Source organism: Entelurus aequoreus, linkage group LG12 (genome assembly GCF_033978785.1).
Source record: "Entelurus aequoreus isolate RoL-2023_Sb linkage group LG12, RoL_Eaeq_v1.1, whole genome shotgun sequence".
In the NCBI taxonomy this organism is placed as follows: domain Eukaryota; kingdom Metazoa; phylum Chordata; class Actinopteri; order Syngnathiformes; family Syngnathidae; genus Entelurus; species Entelurus aequoreus.
In genome coordinates, this window is record NC_084742.1 from 49,841,367 (window position 1) to 49,856,713 (window position 15,347).

General features: G+C 37.8%; 1 protein-coding gene across 4 annotated transcripts in view; it reads right to left on the bottom strand.

The window, feature by feature from the left end:
* Nucleotides 1–4,456, bottom strand: part of tp53 (tumor protein p53) — a 43,229-nt gene extending 38,773 nt beyond the window's left edge. For 2 of the 4 annotated variants that reach the window (XM_062066174.1, XM_062066175.1), the window contains exons 1-3: nt 4,276–4,456; nt 2,190–2,296; nt 1,843–2,116 (exon numbers count right to left, since the gene is read on the bottom strand). In XM_062066174.1, the coding sequence (XP_061922158.1) occupies nt 1,843–2,116; nt 2,190–2,272 (357 nt within the window). In that variant the 5' untranslated portion in view covers nt 2,273–2,296; nt 4,276–4,456. Of the gene's footprint in view, nt 1–1,842; nt 2,117–2,189; nt 2,297–4,188 lie in introns of all 4 variants that reach the window. The other 2 variants (XM_062066173.1, XM_062066172.1) reach the window with 2 other exon arrangements.
* Between the last annotated feature and the right edge of the window lie 10,891 nt (nt 4,457–15,347).

Here is a 15,347-nt window from a genome sequence, read left to right on the forward strand (position 1 = left end):
TTTTTTAACCTGAAAACCAATTTAAGTAAGAGTTTGTATAAATGGGTACATGTAGCCTATTATTTACGCTTTGTCTAGTGATGCACCGAAAATTTGGTCACCAGGCTATTTTTGGTCTATCTCGGCCGAAATTAATCACTGAAACAGCACTGCTGAAACAGGATGTTGTGATGACGTACACGGCACAGGCGATTGTCTGGAGTGGAGGCAGCATGTCTGAGATGTGGATGTACTTTAATATATCCGAGATGCACCCACGCTATCTACAAAATGTGCAATGGGCAAATAAATAAATAAAGAGGAACTGCGTGTGTACATATCTGTATTGGCACAACAGGGGAGCTTAGTTAACTACATTACCTGCCGCTCTTTAAACTACATGTGCAGATCTGTCTGTTATTTAATTGTTTAACTAAGTTTGAAGCAAAGATGGCAATACTGTATTGCCACCTTTTGCGGGTCTTGTTTAAAAGCAGTGTTTGCAGCACGGCGCGTCCGTGTTTAAAGCGTCACCTTTATCGATAGTTTTGAAGCCCAAATGCCTCCATATTGAGCTTCACGTACCATCATTATTAACCAGTAGAATTGCCATTTTTTTGCCATTCTTCCTGTCCAAACTGTTTTTGTTTGTATGTGCTCTGTGTGTGCATTTTGACACACAACATTATGCGCCTCTCGGCTCTGTACTTCACCGCCGCACGGCAGAATGCTACTGAAAAAAAAGTACCGGTATTTTTCATGGACCGTATAGTATCGTCTTTTAATTCATTAGTAACGTGATACTTTATCAGTAGTGGTATACTACTTGCCAGAGGACCTCAGGGCTGCGGCGAACGTTCATGTTTTTAAGAGCAGGCTTAAGACCCACCTTTTTGATTTGGCTTTTAACTGATAATAATTATTTTATTGAAGTCATTTGTATTTTACTTTTTATCCTATTAATTATGCAATATTTGATTTAGTTCTATTTATTTGGTCTGACGACCTCCTGGTGCAGATGGCTCCTGTGATAGTGTTTACTTACATGTCTCTTCTGTACTCAGGCATGCAATAATTTGTCCATATAGTTGCATATGTGTGTATGTTGTGTGTGTTTGTGTTTGGTATCTGTGTTCATGCGTACATATGTGAGAACGGGGGATATGTCACCGGGGTATTGTTTTTGACTTTGTAAAGCACTTTGCTTTGCATTTCTTTCATGTATGAAAAGCGCTTTATTGATAAAGTTTGATTGATTGATACCGTACAACCCTAGTTTGAACTTATATGTGCCAGAAGACTCTATATGGAAGCACTAAAAACTACAACAATGCTGACGGGGAAAAGAGGCAGTCAAAGTAGAGCCACGTAAATAAGACCAACAACAAAACGGCACATCCTGAAGAGGTCAGAAAGTGGCTTGAAGATGGTCTGTAAAACATAATCTACGCAAAATTTTGACCAAAGAACCACCATTACATATTATGTAGACCATATAGAAGTGTTTGAATGTAAAAGAAACACCTAATATGACCCATTTAATACTAATGATACATTTTGTTTTATGTAAATATGCAAATTATATGATTACATCATATTGACCACGACCCCAATACACCCCTAATCATGCTCCCACCACCACAAGTATATTGGTCATCTGTGGGAAACCCTGATTCCTACATATATATTTCTTAAAGGCTACAATATTAAAACGAATACAATTAACAAATATTTCAAGACAACACAAACTGTCATTTAAAACAAAATGATCGAAATGCCAATGTTTAAGGGTGGTGACAGTTGGAACCTGGATCAGCTATATGTGTATTTATTTATTTTTAAAATATAATTTAAAAAAATTACCGTTGAGGTGACGGACTTTGCTGTGCCCGACTTCTGGAAGCGAAGCTGGAAGCCGTACTCTCCGGGACAGTCAGTGGTAACGGGGACTGTGGGGATGGTGGAGGGTGCTGCTACCATCACCATAGACGGCGGCAACTCGAAGAGATCTTCGTCAAAATTGTCAGTGAGAGATTGATCGTCGTAAATCGGCAGCAAATGGTTGACAGGTTCCGGCTTCCACATAGAGACGGAGGGGTTGTCCACCGTCTGAATGGTGGAAAAGGATGGAGTCTCCCTGGAGAGGAAATAAACAAAACATACCTCACTTCCGGTTTCTCCTCAAATTTAAATCCCAATCTAAAACTTACACATTCTGCCAAAGCTGCCGGAAGGATTCCTGGCTCATGTGGAATGTTGGGCTCAGAGATAAGTCCATAGATGATTCCTCCATCTTGATGGACCCAGTGAAGGAATACTGCAGAAAAAACTCAATTATTAGGATGAATCAAAAACAACATACTAAAGAACATAATTAAAAACCGTGCTAAGTAGAATTACCCTCAATACTTTTTAGACAGAAAAGTAAAAAATGAAATGAAGAAATTAAAAGCTTTAGTAGCTACTTTGTAATTATTTTTGTCCAGTAAAGACAACACAGAAGTTAATACAAATAACAAAATAAATGAACTAATTAAATAGATGGTTTGGAAAAACAACAGACTGTCTTTGAATCTCAGTAAAACTAAAATAATGCTTCTACTGGTAACAGAAGAGAAAGTCAAACACAAACACAAATAGACAGACTACACATTGATAGGTTATAAGTAACCAAAAGTTTGGGTGTAATATTGATGATGAAATTAACTGGAAATCTCATTAAAATATACACATAAGGTAGCAAGACATATGTAAATAATACATTAAGTAAAATATGTGCTGGACAAAAAAATACTCCATATTCTCTACTGTTTGTTAGTGTTACAATATCTGAGTCATTGTGTAGAAATATGGGCAAATAACTACAAAAGTACACTTTATTCACTAACCGTGTTACAAACAAGGTCAGTTAGAATAATACGTAATGTTCGATATAGATAACATCCATCCATCCATTTTCTACCGCTTATTTCCTTTGGGGTCGCGGGGGGCGCTGGAGCCTATCTCAGCTACAATCGGGCGGAAGGCGGGGTACACCCTGGACAAGTCGCCAACATAAAGTCTTTATTTATTGAATTAAACATTTAGAAATTCAATGATTTGGTGCATTTGCAAACAACTAAAATGATGAACAAAGCAAACTATAACCTGCTATGTACAACAAGTCTTCCCAACAAAAGAAGACAAACATAACCTTAGAGGAAAAAGCTGCTTTAAAACATGTGTATGCAGATACAACACTTAAAACCTACAGTATATCAGTATGTGGAATTAAACTATAGAATGTGTTGACCTTGCAATGAGGTGGTGAGCTGCCTTCCATACAAATGCAGCTGGGATAAGTTCCAGCACCCCTGCAACCCCGAGAGGGACAAGCGGTAGAAAATGGATTGATGGAGCAAATAAGTCAAACAATGTACTTACATTGAAACAGTTCAAATTTTAAGTGTTAGCAAAGTACAAAGAAGAAACAAATCCTGAGAAACACTAACTTTACTGTAAAATTAGACAATGATATTCATCTCAAGTTATTTTTACTTTTTTAACTATCTATTGAGATCTGTATTTTTCGTTATCAGTGGAGAAAATTCTGTATACATGAACAGGAAGTGAATACATGTGTTAGTTATAACTATGCAATGGAAAAGGCAGAGGATTAAATAAACTATGCTCCTTGCAATTCCTTTTCGGACATACTGTATTGAAAAACTGCAAAAATTTGATTGTAATTGTATGATCTGTACAAATAAATTCAAACAGCAAACTTTAAAAACAAAACATGAATTAAAATCAAATAGACCTTACTGAGTAGTGTACAATAAGCGATATTTAAAGTACAGGTAAAAATTATCGGTCAACAAAGTAACAAATATTTTAAAAATGCCAAAAATAAGGTAGCAATTATTTTGTTACGGTTTCTTTTTTGTCTGCCATAATGATTCAATTCACAAAACTAGTCTGTTAAATGACAAAACCAAAACAATGTTCGCTGTTGTGGCATGAATTTGGACAAAATACGAAATGTTGCCGCAGCGAAAACAAAATGTTGGGCCTCAAGATGGACAGACTTATCCTTAAAAGTTAAATACTCATTAACTATGGATAATATTGCGACTAAGAATTAACCGTTAAATAAACGTATAAGCACCTAGATGAGTAAAGTAGTTGTAGTAAACAAAAAATAAGCCGAACTTGCTTGCGTTAGCATACCTAGCATAATTAGCATCCACGCTTGTTAGCATGAGCGAAAGACGTCATTGTAGCGCAGTCGATTGCAGTAACTCCTCTATACACTACCTGGTAATCCTTGCAGATCACTAAACTTATGTGAAGGTGTTCTCTTTAGTGCATGGAAATTGCGAAAAGTCACCAAAATGTTTGGAGGGAAAAATAAGGGGATTCCCACAATTGTCCAAACATAGGAAGGCACCAACTTCTTGCTTCCTTATCCAATCACCAGCGACTTTACTTCCACGCATGCGCGTGTCGTAAAACCATTGTGATAGGTTCACCAAATGTTGGAATTTCCGCAAATACTCGCTAAAAACATAAACACATGTCGATTTAATGATAAACAAGTCATATATGACACATTCATTGATAAAGAATGATCATATTCAGTTTTACTGAGGCACAGGGGTTAGTGCTGGTGTCTCACGATAAGAAAGTCCTGGGTTCTAGGTCTTTCTGTGTGGAGTTTGCATGTCCCCCACGTGACTGCGTGGGTTCTCCCCGAGTATTCCAGCCAGGATAGGTTGAATGGCAACACTGATTGACACTAAGCGTGTGAATGTGAGTGTGAATGATGTCTGTCTATCTGTGCTGGCCCTTGTCCAGGGTGTAACCCGCCTCCCGCCCGAATGCAGCTGGGATAGGCTCCAGCAGTCCCTGCGACCCCGAGAGGGACAAGCGGTAGAAAATTGATGAATTGATGTTTTATATTTTGTATCAAATGAGCACATTTGAGGAGCTATTGCTTGGATGTTTCTGACGTCACGTCATGCTCACATCCCGCCCAAAGAATATACGTGGTGGTCAAGCTAGCTCTGTTTATAATAGGCCCTTTTCCACAAAAAGTTCCAAAACTTTTGGTTTCTGGAACCTCTGATTCCTGGATCTTTAGGTTCCTGTAGAATTGTGTGGTTTGTGTTTCCACCACATTTCACAATGTCCAACAGTCAGAAAGTCGTCATGAATTCATGATGATCAGGCGATTCCTTTTGGTCCATTTTAGCTGTAAATAACAACATATAAATAATAAATGTCAGTGTTCATCTGTAAATAACAATATATAGATAATACATGTCAGTGTTTATTTGTAAATAACAATATATACGTAATAAATGTCAGTTTTATCTGTAAATAATATATACATAATACGTACATGCCAGTGTTAATCTGTAAATAATAATATATACTTAATACATGTCAGTGTTCATCTGTAAATAACAATATATAGATAATAAATGTCAGTGTTTATTTGTAAATAACAATATATACATAATAAATGTCAGTTCTATCTGTAAATAATATATACATAATACATGCCAGTGTTAATCTGTAAATAATAAATACATTATAAATGTCAATGTTTATCTGTAAATAACAATATATACCGTAATTTCCGGACTATAAGCCGCACCTGACTATAAGCCGCACCAGCTAAATTTAGGGGAAAATACAGATTGCTCCATATATAAGCCGCACCCGACTATAAGCCGCAGGGTTTTGATGTGTAATTACCGTAGTATATAGGGGTTCCTGCTACCACGGAGGGGATTGTCGGGACAGAGATGACTGTTTGGGAACGCAAAGCGTCCCATTTATTAACAATAAATCTTTCAATCATTCAATCAAACTTTCACATCTTTGACATGGCGAACAGCATTCGTGCAGAGTACAAATAATACAACGGTGCAAAGTAATACAAAGTGCTCGCCTGTACGTTATCAAAATAACCAGCCTACCGGTATATGAAAAGTCAGTCTTTAATCATTGTGTCATCGTCTTCCTCCTGCGTACTAAAACCACCGAAATCCTCTTCGTCGGTGTCGGAGAAGAACAGGCCGTAAATAAGCCGCACCCTTGTATAAGCCGCAGGGACCAGAACGAGGGGAAAAAGTAGCGGCTTATAGTCCGGAAATTACGGTAAATAATAAATGTCAGTGTTTATCTGTAAACAACATCCATCCATCTATCCATTTTCTACCGCTATTCCGTTTCGGGGTTGCGGGGTGTGTTGTAGCCCATCTCAGTTGCATTCAAAAAAATGTCTGTGTTTATCTGTAAATAACAATATATAAATAATAAATGTCAGTGTTTATCTGTAAATAACAATATATAAATAATAAATGTCAGAGTTTATCTGTAAATAACATCCATCAATCCATTTTCTACCGCCTGTCCCTTCCGGGGTCACGGGGTGTGTTGTAGCCTATCTCAGTTGCATTCAATAAATGCCAGCGTTTAACTGTAAATAACAATATATAAATAATGTCAGTGTTTATCTGTAAATTATATATATATATATATATATATATATATATATATATATATATATATATATATATATATATATATATATATATATATATATATATATATATATATATATATATATATATATATATATATATATATATATATATATATATATATATGTATATATATATAATGTCAGTGTTTATCTGTAAATAACAATATATAAATAATAAACGTGAGTGTTTATCTGTAAATAACAATATATAAAAAATAAATGTCAGTGTTTATTTGAAAATAACAATATGGCGAAGTTGGTAGAGTGGCTGGGCCAGCAATCGGAGGGTTGCTGGTTACTGGGGTTCAATCCCCACCTTCTACCATCCTAGTCACGTCCGTTGTGTCCTTGGGCAAGACACTTCACCCTTGCTCCTGATGGGTGCTGGTTAGCGCCTTGCATGGCAGCTCCCGCCATCAGTGTGTGAATGTGTGTGTGAATGGGTGAATGTGGAAATAGTGTCAAAGCGCTTTGAGTACCTTAAAGGTAGAAAAGCGCTATACAAGTATAACCCATTTATCATTTATTATCATTTATAAATAATAAATGTCGGTGTTTATCTGTAAATAACAATGTATAAATAATAAATGTCAGTGTTTATCTGTAAATAACAATATATACATAATACATGTCAGTGTTTATCTGTAAATAACAATATATAAATAATGTCATGGTTTCTCTTACGCCAACAACACAACACATTGGCTTTAGCATTAGCTTGTTAGCATTAGCATTCTGTTCACCTGGGTTGAGGCCAATAACTACACAAATGGAGTGTCACTGACTACTTTTACAACATGTAATAAAGTGAAATGGTTAAAATTTGATGTTCTTTGCCTTCATTCCACTTGTGTGCTGCCTCCTTTATTTCACATTTATCCAACAAAGTCGGAGTAGTAAGCAGCTGAGGTAGCCGCTTAAATACGCTTAAAAGAGTCCGTCCACTTCTCGTAGCTTCGCCTATCGAAATTAAGTATATAAAACTGCATAGAGTTTGAAGACTATGGCCAGTGCCTGCCCAAGCCTCCATGGGGCCCTAAGCAAAATTTGATTTTGGGGCCCTCTATTTCTGCCAATAATATTGATTGTTGATCATTCACACACCTACTATAAACTCATTGCGGCTCTGGCAGTGTTGTTTACATTATCATATTGTCAACCTGGCATGTCTTTACAAATGACATGTCATTTATAAAGATATGGGGGTGGCCCAGTTAAGAACATAAATAATACCAATGAATGAACGAATGATGTCCAGAGTGCCACATATGGTTCCTAATCTTAAAATGTAGAAAACATTCAGTTACAAGAGTGGCCTGGGGTTGAACAGTCCAAGTGATAAAGCTTTGTATTTACAGTAAAAGTGTCATCTTGTCTCATCAGTCTTGTACATATTAGTCTTTAATTACTAATTTATATTTTTAGTTAATTGTTCATATTTAATGTTTACTTTGTACAAAGAAAGCGCAGTCTACTGAAGTTAAATTCCATGTGTGTTAAACATAACTGGACAATAAAGCTGATTCTGATTCACTTTATTATTTTTGGTAACAAAAACCTGAAACAGCAATGTGCAAAAATAATTCGTAGTGCAAGAAAAACAATAAAGTGCAACAATAAAATCACTTAAATATATATAAAAAGGAACAAATTCAATTGTACAAAAAACAACATAATTAAATTAAATATCAAGCAAATACTTAAAGGCCTACTGAAAGCCACTACTACCGACCACGCAGTCTGATAGTTTATATATCAATGATGAAATCTTAACATTATAACACATGCCAATACGGCCGGGTTAACTTATAAAGTGACATTTTAAATTTGCCGCTAAACTTCCGGTTCGAAACGCCTCTGCGGATGACGTATGCGCGTGACGTAGCCCGGCGAACACGGGTATGCCTTCCACATTGAAGCCGATACGAAAACGCTCTGTTTTCATTTCATAATTCCACAGTATTCTGGACATCTGTGTTCGTGAATCTGTTTCAATCATGTTCATTGCATTATGGAGAAGGAAGCCAAGCAAGCAAAGAAGAAAGTTGTCGGTGCGAAATGGACGTATTTTTCGAACGTAGTCAGCCACAACAGTACACAGCCGGCGCTTCTTTGTTTACATTCCCGAAAGATGCAGTCAAGATGGAAGAACTCGGATAACAGAGACTCTAACCAGGAGGACTTTTGATTTGGATACACAGACGCCTGTAGAGAACTGGGACAACACAGACTCTTACCAGGATTACTTTGATTTGGATGACAAAGACGCAGACGTGCTACTGTGAGTATGCAGCTTTGGCTTTTTTTTGCGTATGTACGTAACTTTTTTAAAATATATAAGCTTTATGAACCTTGGGTTAGGTGAACGGTCTTTTGGGCTGAGTGATTGTGTGTGTTGATCATGTGTTTGAATTGTATTGGCGTGTTCTATGGAGCTAGGAGCTAGCAGAGGAGCTAGCATAACACATACCGTACCTACGTGCGCGTCACGTACGTAACTTTTTAAAAATATATAAGCTTTATGAACCTTGGGTTAGGTGAACGGTCTTTTGGGCTGAGTGATTGTGTGTGTTGATCGGGTGTTTGAATTGTATTGGCGTGTTCTATGGAGCTAGGAGCTAGCAGAGGAGCTAGGAGCTAGCATAACAAACACGCAGGTGTTATTATGCAGGATTAATTTGTGGCATATTAAATATAAGCCTGGTTGTGTTGTGGCTAATAGAGTATATATATGTCTTGTGTTTATTTACTGTTGTAGTCATTCCCAGCTGAATATCAGGTACCGTGAGTATGCAGCCTTGGCTGCTAAACATTCGATAACTTGACCGTATGTGCGCGTCACGTACGTAACTTTTTAAAAATATATAAGCTTTATGAACCTTGGGTTAGGTAAACGGTCTTTTGGGCTGAGTGATGGTGTGTGTTGATCAGGTGTTTGAATTGTATTGGCGTGTTCTATGGAGCTAGGAGCTAGCAGAGGAGCTAGGAGCTAGCATAACAAACACGCAGGTGTTTTTATGCAGGATTAATTTGTGGCATATTAAATATAAGCCTGGTTGTGTTGTGGCTAATAGAGTATATATATGTCTTGTGTTTATTTACTGTTGTAGTCATTCCCAGCTGAATATCAGGTCACCCCCGGCTCTCACAGCATCTTCCCTATCTGAATAGCTTCAACTCCCCACTAGTCCTTCACTTGCACTTTACTCATCCACAAATCTTTCATCCTCGCTCAAATTAATGGGGAAATTGTCGCTTTCTCGGTCCGAATCTCTCTCACTTCATGCGGCCATCATTGTAAACAATAGGGAACTTTGCGTATATGTTCAACTGACTACGTCACGCTACTTCCGGTAGGGGCAAGCCTTTTTTTTATCAGATACCAAAAGTTGCAATCTTTATCGTCGTTGTTCTATACTAAATCCTTTCAGCAAAAATATGGCAATATCGCGAAATGATCAAGTATGACACATAGAATAGATCTGCTATCCCCGTTTGAATAAAAAAAATTCATTTCAGTAGGCCTTTAAACAATATTAATGAACAGAGTTACCAGAAACAAGGTAACATAACGGTTTATAAACAAATATAAAGTTACTACATATTAAAACTATGTAAATGTACATAACGATATGCAAAAAATTTTTGGGGAAAAAATCAAAATAAACTACCTTAAATTAAGGTGCTTAATTCACACATTTGACCATCACATCACAGTTTTGTTCCTCTGTTCTTCACCACCCACACCACTCCACCCACTCAAAAGGATATGTCCTTTTTTGTGACATTGTTTTGCCTCTATCTGCGCTTTTGATGCCCAGTGCGCACTGGCATTGCACGGCAGGCGGCAAACGTCACAGGTGCTGCAGAGGCAGCTTTACAGGAAGAATCACTAGGCCTAGATCAGCAGCAGAACTCTGTTGACCTAAAATTGTGTTTTTGTACAATAATATATCTTTGATCATTTAGAAATCATCAGTCAGACTCGTACATGCAAAAAATAAAAAATAAGAATTTTTTGTTAATTGCTTTTGGGGGCCCCCTGGTGGCCGCGGGACCCTAAGCAAGCGCTTAGTACGCTTATGCCTTGGGCCGGCTCTGACTATGGCTGAGTAAAAACCCTCCAAAATCATTGCACTGATCAGCGTTCGTCAACACAAAGATGCCCCCCAAAAGTTACTGCACTTCGAAAGCCCATTTTGTTCTTTTTTCTCTCCGTTGTCAAGTTTGTTGTAATAGAAATACACAATAAATAAGAAATAAACAAGTCCCCATGTAATTTCCAATGGCTCCATTCAGCCTTTCTGGAAGAAAAAATGCTTGTGTTGTTTTCGGCTGTATGAATCGTTCAATTAAATGCTAAAAAGAGTTCCTTGATAGGTAATTAAAAAGGGAGGAAGTGTGCAAGATTTTACTAAACGACAAGAAAAGCAGCTCACACTTAGGTCCAAAGAAATAGAGTCAAATAATTCATGAGTTTACAGTGATCACTTTGTTAAAGGTTTGTTTGACATACTTTTAACATCCATTGAAGAATTGTCTTAATACTGTTTGTATTTCTTAAACACATGTTTGCTTTGAGTGTTTCGAAAATAACCAACTTGGTGAATGTGAGGAAAACCTACAAGAGACAACAATCATATAATAATCTTTCAGCAGATACACAATGTTGACATCTATAGTTATATTTTGACAAACAATCATAATGAATCTTTCAGCACATACACAATGTTGACATTTATAGTTCTATTTTGACAAACAATCATAATGAATCTTTCAGCACATACACAATGTTGACATCTATAGTTTTATTTTGATAAACAATCATAATGAATCTTTCAGCACATACACAATGTTGACATCTATAGTTCTATTTTGATAAACAATCATAAATTAATCTTTCAGCACATACAAAATGTTGACATCTATAGTTCTATTTGATTAACAATCATAAATTAATCTTTCAGCACATACACAATGTTGACATATATAGTTAAATTTTGATAAACAATCATAAATGAATCGTTCAGCACATACACAATGTTGACACCTATAGTTATATTTTAATAAACAGTCATAAATGAATTTTTCAGCACATATAACTATAGATGTCAACATTGTGTATTTTGATAAACAATCATAAATTAATCTTTCAGTACATACACAATGTTGACACCTAAAGTTATATTTTGATAAAGACAGGACAAACACGCTACTTGTAAACTGCGTGTGCAACATCAACAACAAACATGGCAGTAGACGTGAAGTTAAATCCTGAAATGCAAACTTACCTGAGCAAAACTGTGCATATTTATCCAGGAGAGTTTTAATAAAAATTTCCTTGACCTAGCCACACACAAAGAAGTTGTAGACCTCCATGCTTCTCCAAGTTTCATCTGTTTTGTCATCTAGAATGATGTCTGGAGCACCAGATAGTTCGACATGTCTGATAACGCCATCGACGTATAATCCTTGATATCACTCCACAAACCTTTTTTTTTAAATAAAGTATAGGATCATGGCATAGTTTGATTTTTTGCTCCTATCTGCTTTTTAAGCCCTTTTGTACTCAGATAGTTTGCACGCTGCTTGCTGTACAACAGCCATCTTAGCTACGTTGACCACCACTCATTTTCACTTCTGGGAAGAAGTCACGTGTCAGAATACAAGCAGAAGGTGCTCAAAAATCCTGTTTATGACAGGAGTATGCCGTTGTTTTTGAAAACACCTGCTGCAAAAATCCATGTGATAACAATGCGCTATTTTTGGTACAAAAAATAGCGCATTGTCAAACGAGTCATTTTCTACATGACGAAAATTGCTTGTAAAGGATCCTCTATATCAGGGGTCTCAAACACGCGGCCCGCGGGCCGCAATTGGCCCGCGGGCCGCAATTGGCCCGCGGGCCGCGTGGCGTTATTTTGCGGCCCCCACCTTAATATGAAAGTTTAATGTTAGTGCGGCCCACGAGTTTTAAATGAACGGCGCTTGACATCGTTGTGTGCGGAGCTGAAAGAATCTACCAATCACGGTGTGGTATGTGGGTCTCACAATATTGGGGGCATGCCTGATGGCACTACCTTTAGTGTCCTCTAGAACCTGTCATCACGCAGTCTTTTACTCCATACAAACAGCGTGCCGGCCCAGTCACATGTTGTATGCGGCACCTGCAGGCACACACAAGTGACTGCAAGACATACTTGAGCAACAGCCATACAGGTCTGACTGAGGGTGGTCATATAACCAACTTTAACAAAGTTACAAATATGCGCCACACTGTGAATCCACACCTAACAAGAATGACAAACACATTTCGGGAGAACATCAGCACCGTAACACAACATAAACACAACAGAACAAATACCCAGAATCCTTTGCAGCCCTAACTCTTCCGGGCTACAAAAACACCCCCGCTACCCCCAACCCCGTCTCCCCCCACATTGCGGAAATTATTCTGCGTGCGTCAGCTACATACAAATACATTCCACAACCCCAAACATGTATTTTTCAAAGCCTGCAGTGAAGAGAAAGGTTAGTGATGAGCAAAGACAATTCCAGGAAAAGTGGGAGATGCAATATTTCTTTGTTGAGTACAGGGGCAGCCCGATTGATTGACTGATTGATTGATTGAGACTTTTATTAGTAGGTTGCACAGTGAAGTACATATTCCGTACAATTGACCACTAAATGGTAACACCCAAATAAGTTTTTCAACTTGTTTAAGTCGGGGTCCACTTAAATTGATTCATGATACAGATATATACTATTATCATAATACAGTCATCACACAAGATAATCATCAGAGTATATACATTGAATTATTTACATTATTTACAATCCGGGGTGTGGTATGTGGGGGGTGGGGGGTGGGGGGGTGGGGGGTTAGGTTAGGTTGATAGCATCACTTCAGTCATCAACAATTGAGAACAGAGAAATGGACATTGAAACAGTGTAGGTCTGACATGGTAGGATATGCACAGCAAGTAGTGGACATAGAGAGAGAGAGAAAGAGAGAGAGAGAGAGAGAGAGACAGAGAGAGAGAGAGAGAGAGAGAGAGAGAGAGAGAGAGAGAGAGAGAGAGAGAGAGAGAGAGAGAGAGAGAGAGAGAAGGCATAAGAAAAAGTATCTACATTTGATTATTTACATTTGATTATTAACAATCCGGGGAGAGTGTTAGTTTAGGGTTGAAGTTGCCTGCAGGTGTACTTTTATTGCGGTTTTGAAGGAGGATAGAGATACCCTTTCTTTTACGTGTCTTATTTGCACAGAGAAAGTTGTGGTGCACAAGAAATACAAATTTGAAACGTCATTATACAACTAGACATGCTGAGGAGTATGCAAAATACCAGAGAGATGAGAGAGTGAACAGGGTTGCACATTTTAAAACCAGTCTACTGAGGCAACAAGATTTCTTCAAGAAAGCAACCGAAAAGAGCGATGCAGCAGTCAAAGCTAGCTACATAGTGAGTGAGATAGTTGCTAAGGCGGGAAAGCCATTCAAAGAAGGTGAATTCATTAAAAAGTGCATGTTAGATTTTTTTTAAGAAATCTTTTCTCGCGGCCCAGCCTCACCCAGTTTTTCTGCATCCAGTGGCCCCCAGGTAAATTGAGTTTGAGACCCTTGCTCTATATCAGACCTGGGCATTCTGCGGCCCGCGGGCCGCATCCGGCCCTTTGTACATCCCTGTCCGGCCCGCGTGAGGCCAATTATAAATTACAAAATAAATTTTAAAAAGTATCTATGTCGAGTGTGCAATACAACGGTGCTGCTTTTGTTTTGAAAATCGTTATTTGTATTACTTCCGTGTGGACGTATGCGTGTGCGTGATTGTGAGTGAATGTGAACAGCTGCAATTACAAATTACAAAATAAAGTTGAAAAAACATCTATGTCGTGCGCGCAATACAACTGTGCTACTTTTATTTTGAAAAGTATTATTTATGGGCGTGTGTCCGTGTGTAACCTGCGAGTGAAGGTGCACATGCAGCGACAAGTGATGCACGGTTTACACCCGAGACACTAAAAAGAGAAAAGTTGATGAAGAATGACGTGTTTCCAACAAGACATGGACTGCAAAGCAACGCTGCTCAAGCGTCTGCTGCGCGCAGCAAATATGCCGCGCACCAAATCAAATCCCATCTGAATTCTAAACAAAATAAACATATTTATTCTATGTAATTTTGCAATGCAACTTTGAGTGACGGTGACAACAAGCGGCCCTAACGGTGTTCGTCAACACCGTTCAATTATTGTAACGTCTATTGAGATGCTTCGAGGACAGGAATTATATCGATCACTTTATTGAGCAAAACTGTTTATATTCGGACATAACCACACCAAAAACATGAGTAAAACACTTCTATCTCGAAAAACTAGTCATTTTCTGCCGTACAAACCAGGCCAAAACCAACTTGTCATCTGTCACCAACACGCATAGCACTAAACCACTGGTGCGTTTATGGCCACACAAAAAGTCAGACAACTCAAACACCACACAAAGTTACACTATGACTCCTCAGTCATACGTGTGCTTATTTTACTGTCATTTATTATTAATGTTAATTTATTTATATTAGTCATGGAATGCTGTTACACACACTATGTTGAAGTATTACTATTATTATTAATTATTATTATTATTATTATTATTATTTATCTTACGGTATATATCAAAAATAATATTGAGCAAAATTTAATTGAAATATTGTCGATGTGGCCCTCCAGCAGTGCTCAGGTTGCTCATGCGGCCCCCGGTAAAAATTAATTGCCCACCCCTGCTCTATATGATAGGACAGGAGCACTTCATTGGTTTTTAGGACCTCGGCCCTACTG